Source organism: Acinonyx jubatus, chromosome E3, assembly GCF_027475565.1.
Source record: "Acinonyx jubatus isolate Ajub_Pintada_27869175 chromosome E3, VMU_Ajub_asm_v1.0, whole genome shotgun sequence".
In the NCBI taxonomy this organism is placed as follows: Eukaryota; Metazoa; Chordata; class Mammalia; order Carnivora; family Felidae; genus Acinonyx; species Acinonyx jubatus.
The window spans coordinates 27239185-27241939 of NC_069398.1; the positions used below are offsets into that span (position 1 = coordinate 27239185).

General features: G+C 61.3%; 1 protein-coding gene across 1 annotated transcript; it reads left to right on the top strand.

Annotated features, from left to right (window-relative positions):
- The first annotated feature begins 635 nt into the window (after nt 1-635).
- HSPB1 (heat shock protein family B (small) member 1) lies at nt 636-2139 on the top strand. Its single transcript, XM_027041982.2, has 3 exons — nt 636-1128; nt 1654-1717; nt 1819-2139. The coding sequence occupies exons 1-3, from the start codon at nt 765-767 to the stop codon at nt 2006-2008; spliced, it is 618 nt and encodes a 205-aa protein (XP_026897783.1). The 5' UTR covers nt 636-764; the 3' UTR covers nt 2009-2139.
- The last annotated feature ends 616 nt before the right edge of the window (nt 2140-2755 follow it).

Below are 2755 nucleotides of genomic sequence, written 5' to 3' on the forward strand. Positions count from 1 at the left end.
TTCCCCCCTTTAACTGCAGATAGATCAAATAACAACAATGAACAATGAGCAGGTACCAGGCCCTGGCCCTGGCCTAAAATCTCTACTTGCTTTAAGTTGCTGAATTCTCACATCAACCCAATGATGTAAGCATTTTTATCATCATCATCATCATCATCATCATCACCATCTCCATTTTCCAGATAGGGAAACTGAGGCACAGAGTCTGACTTGGGCACATCCACCCAGTTAGTGGCAGAACCAGGATGTGAAGTCAGACAGCCTGGCTCCAGAGCCCACACTCTCATCGACGACACCACGCTGCTTTTAAAGACATTATTTCATAGACACCTTGTGGTTCAAATCCCGGCTCTGCCACTTCCAGATACCCGTGGCCTGGGACAAGTAGCCCAGCCTCTCTGGGCTTTGTCCTCCAGGGCAAAGGGATAGGACTGACCACCAGCCGCGCCACTCAGCGTTTTACCGTCCAGGCCTGCGAGTGTCCGGCAGCGGGCACTGCACCAGCACCGGTGCTCCAGTCATTTGTTTTCTCAAACAAGAGAAGGTTCCAGATGTGGGCAGGGCCTTCCTCGGCCCGCCCCCGCCCCGAGTGCAGGGGAGGAATGCAGGGGGAGGGGCTGCCCCCAGCCCGTCATTGCCTTTAATAGAGACCTGAAACACCGCCTGCTAAAAATACCCGGCTGGAGACGCATAAAAGCGCTGCGGGGCCGCCGCTCCGCACTTCTCTCTCCAAGCCTCAGCCAGACGCGCGGAGCAGAGCCAACATGACCGAGCGCCGAGTGCCCTTCTCGCTCCTGCGGAGCCCCAGCTGGGACCCTTTCCGCGACTGGTACCCGGCCCACAGCCGCCTCTTCGACCAGGCCTTCGGGCTGCCCCGGCTGCCCGAGGAGTGGGCGCAGTGGTTCGGCCACAGCGGCTGGCCGGGCTACGTGCGCCCGCTGCCCGCGGTCGAGGGCCCCGCCGCGGTGGCCGCGCCCGCCTACAGCCGCGCGCTCAGCCGGCAGCTCAGCAGCGGCGTCTCGGAGATCCGGCAGACGGCCGACCGCTGGCGCGTGTCCCTGGACGTCAACCACTTCGCCCCCGAGGAGCTGACGGTCAAGACCAAGGACGGCGTGGTGGAGATCACCGGTGAGCCCCCGGCCCTGCGGGGACCAAGCGGGCGAGGTGGGAGGTTGAGCCGTGGGCGCGGGGGAACTGGGCAGGGAAACTCCACCAAGGGACCCGGAAGACTTGGGACTCACCCTTCCCCCAGGCTCTGGCTCCGGCTCTGGAAAGGGGACTGCGTGTGCTTCCTCAGGGCCCTTCTGGCCCGAAAAGTGCTCTATTTGAGGGAAGAAATGGCTCCTTCCGGAGGAGACCTCCAGCCCCGCCCCCAAATGACCAGATCTCCTCGGGGCCATCCGCAGGCCCGGGCAGAGGGGACTGGCGCTGGCCCTGCTGCTTGCCCTATGCCCGGGTCCGCAGAGGGGGCGTGTGCGCTTCCTTGGCGCGGCGCCCTGCCCCACCCTACTTTGAACCCAACTTTCCAGAAGCTTCTGAGGGGCCTCGGGCTTAGTCTGGCCACTCACTGGGGCATGTGTGGATTTGGGCGGGCCCCTCCCCCTCCCTGCAGCTTCTGACCTCCTTCTCCCCTCCCCACCCCTTCCCCCCTAGGCAAGCATGAAGAGCGTCAGGATGAGCACGGCTACATCTCCCGGTGCTTCACTCGCAAATACACGTGAGTCTTGGCCCCAGATTGAGGGGGGCGGGAAGAGGGGTGCGGGGCGGAGGGGGCAGTGAGGCATGGGGGTGTAACTCTTGTCTTCCTCCTCTGTCTAGGCTGCCCCCTGGTGTGGACCCCACTCTGGTCTCCTCCTCCCTGTCCCCTGAGGGCACGCTCACCGTGGAGGCCCCCATGCCCAAGCCAGCCACACAGTCGGCAGAAATCACTATTCCTGTCACCTTCGAGGCACGTGCCCAGCTTGGGGGCCCAGAAGCTGGGAAGTCGGAGCAGCCTGCAGCCAAGTAAAGACCTTAGCCCTGCTGTCTACTGCCCCTTGCCTCAGTAGCCATCACTGACCATCCCCACCCACCAACCTGTATGCTCTTTTGATACGTTAACCTTCTGTTTTTCTCAAATAAAGTTTGAAGCAACTGCCACCCTCTGCCTCTGCCTCTGCCTCAGATCCAAGCTTCTCCAGGCCTTTCCCTGATTTTCAGTTGGGCCCTCTCTAATGGCCTGGGGTTCCGTGCCGTTTGCTGGCTGACACACTGATCACTTTTGCCCAGGGTCTCCTGTGTGCCGAGCCCGATGCTAGGCCCTGAGTCCACGAAGAGAGAAGAAATGATTGTAACTAGCTGTGATTGGGGAAACCAGGTCCAGGCTTGGGCAGTCAGGGACTCAGAGGCTGCAGTCAGGTGCAGAGGGACAGAGCAGGGCCAGGGGAGGGGAGCTTCTTGGGAGCTCAGAGTCCCTTGCTGACTTCAGTGAGACTTCACTATTCTCCCCGGGAGGGGCAGGACCCTGTAGAAGGTATGGGAGGTGTAGCACTCCAGGTGACTTTCTGAGAGGAGGTTGACCTTGTCGAAGTTTCTATCCCCCAGTGCCCACGCATGCAGGAAGCAGGCCTGGGCTCTCGGGTCAAGGGCGCTCCGCAGAGGGTGAGGGCAGTGCGGCCCAGGCTTTGATGGAAAAGAGGCAAAGACCCTGACAGGGAAGACGTGCACTCCAGGAAGGGCCTGCCTTGACGAGCCCAGGTAGGAAGAGTCACACCTA

Coding starts and splice junctions, on each gene's coding strand:
- HSPB1 (XM_027041982.2), top strand. CDS start 765: ATGACCGAGCGCCGAGTGCCCTTCTCGCTCCTGCGGAGCCCCAGCTGG. Junction 1,129..1,653: donor CGGCGTGGTGGAGATCACCG/GTGAGCCCCCGG, acceptor CTTCCCCCCTAG/GCAAGCATGAAGAGCGTCAG. Junction 1,718..1,818: donor TGCTTCACTCGCAAATACAC/GTGAGTCTTGGC, acceptor TCCTCTGTCTAG/GCTGCCCCCTGGTGTGGACC.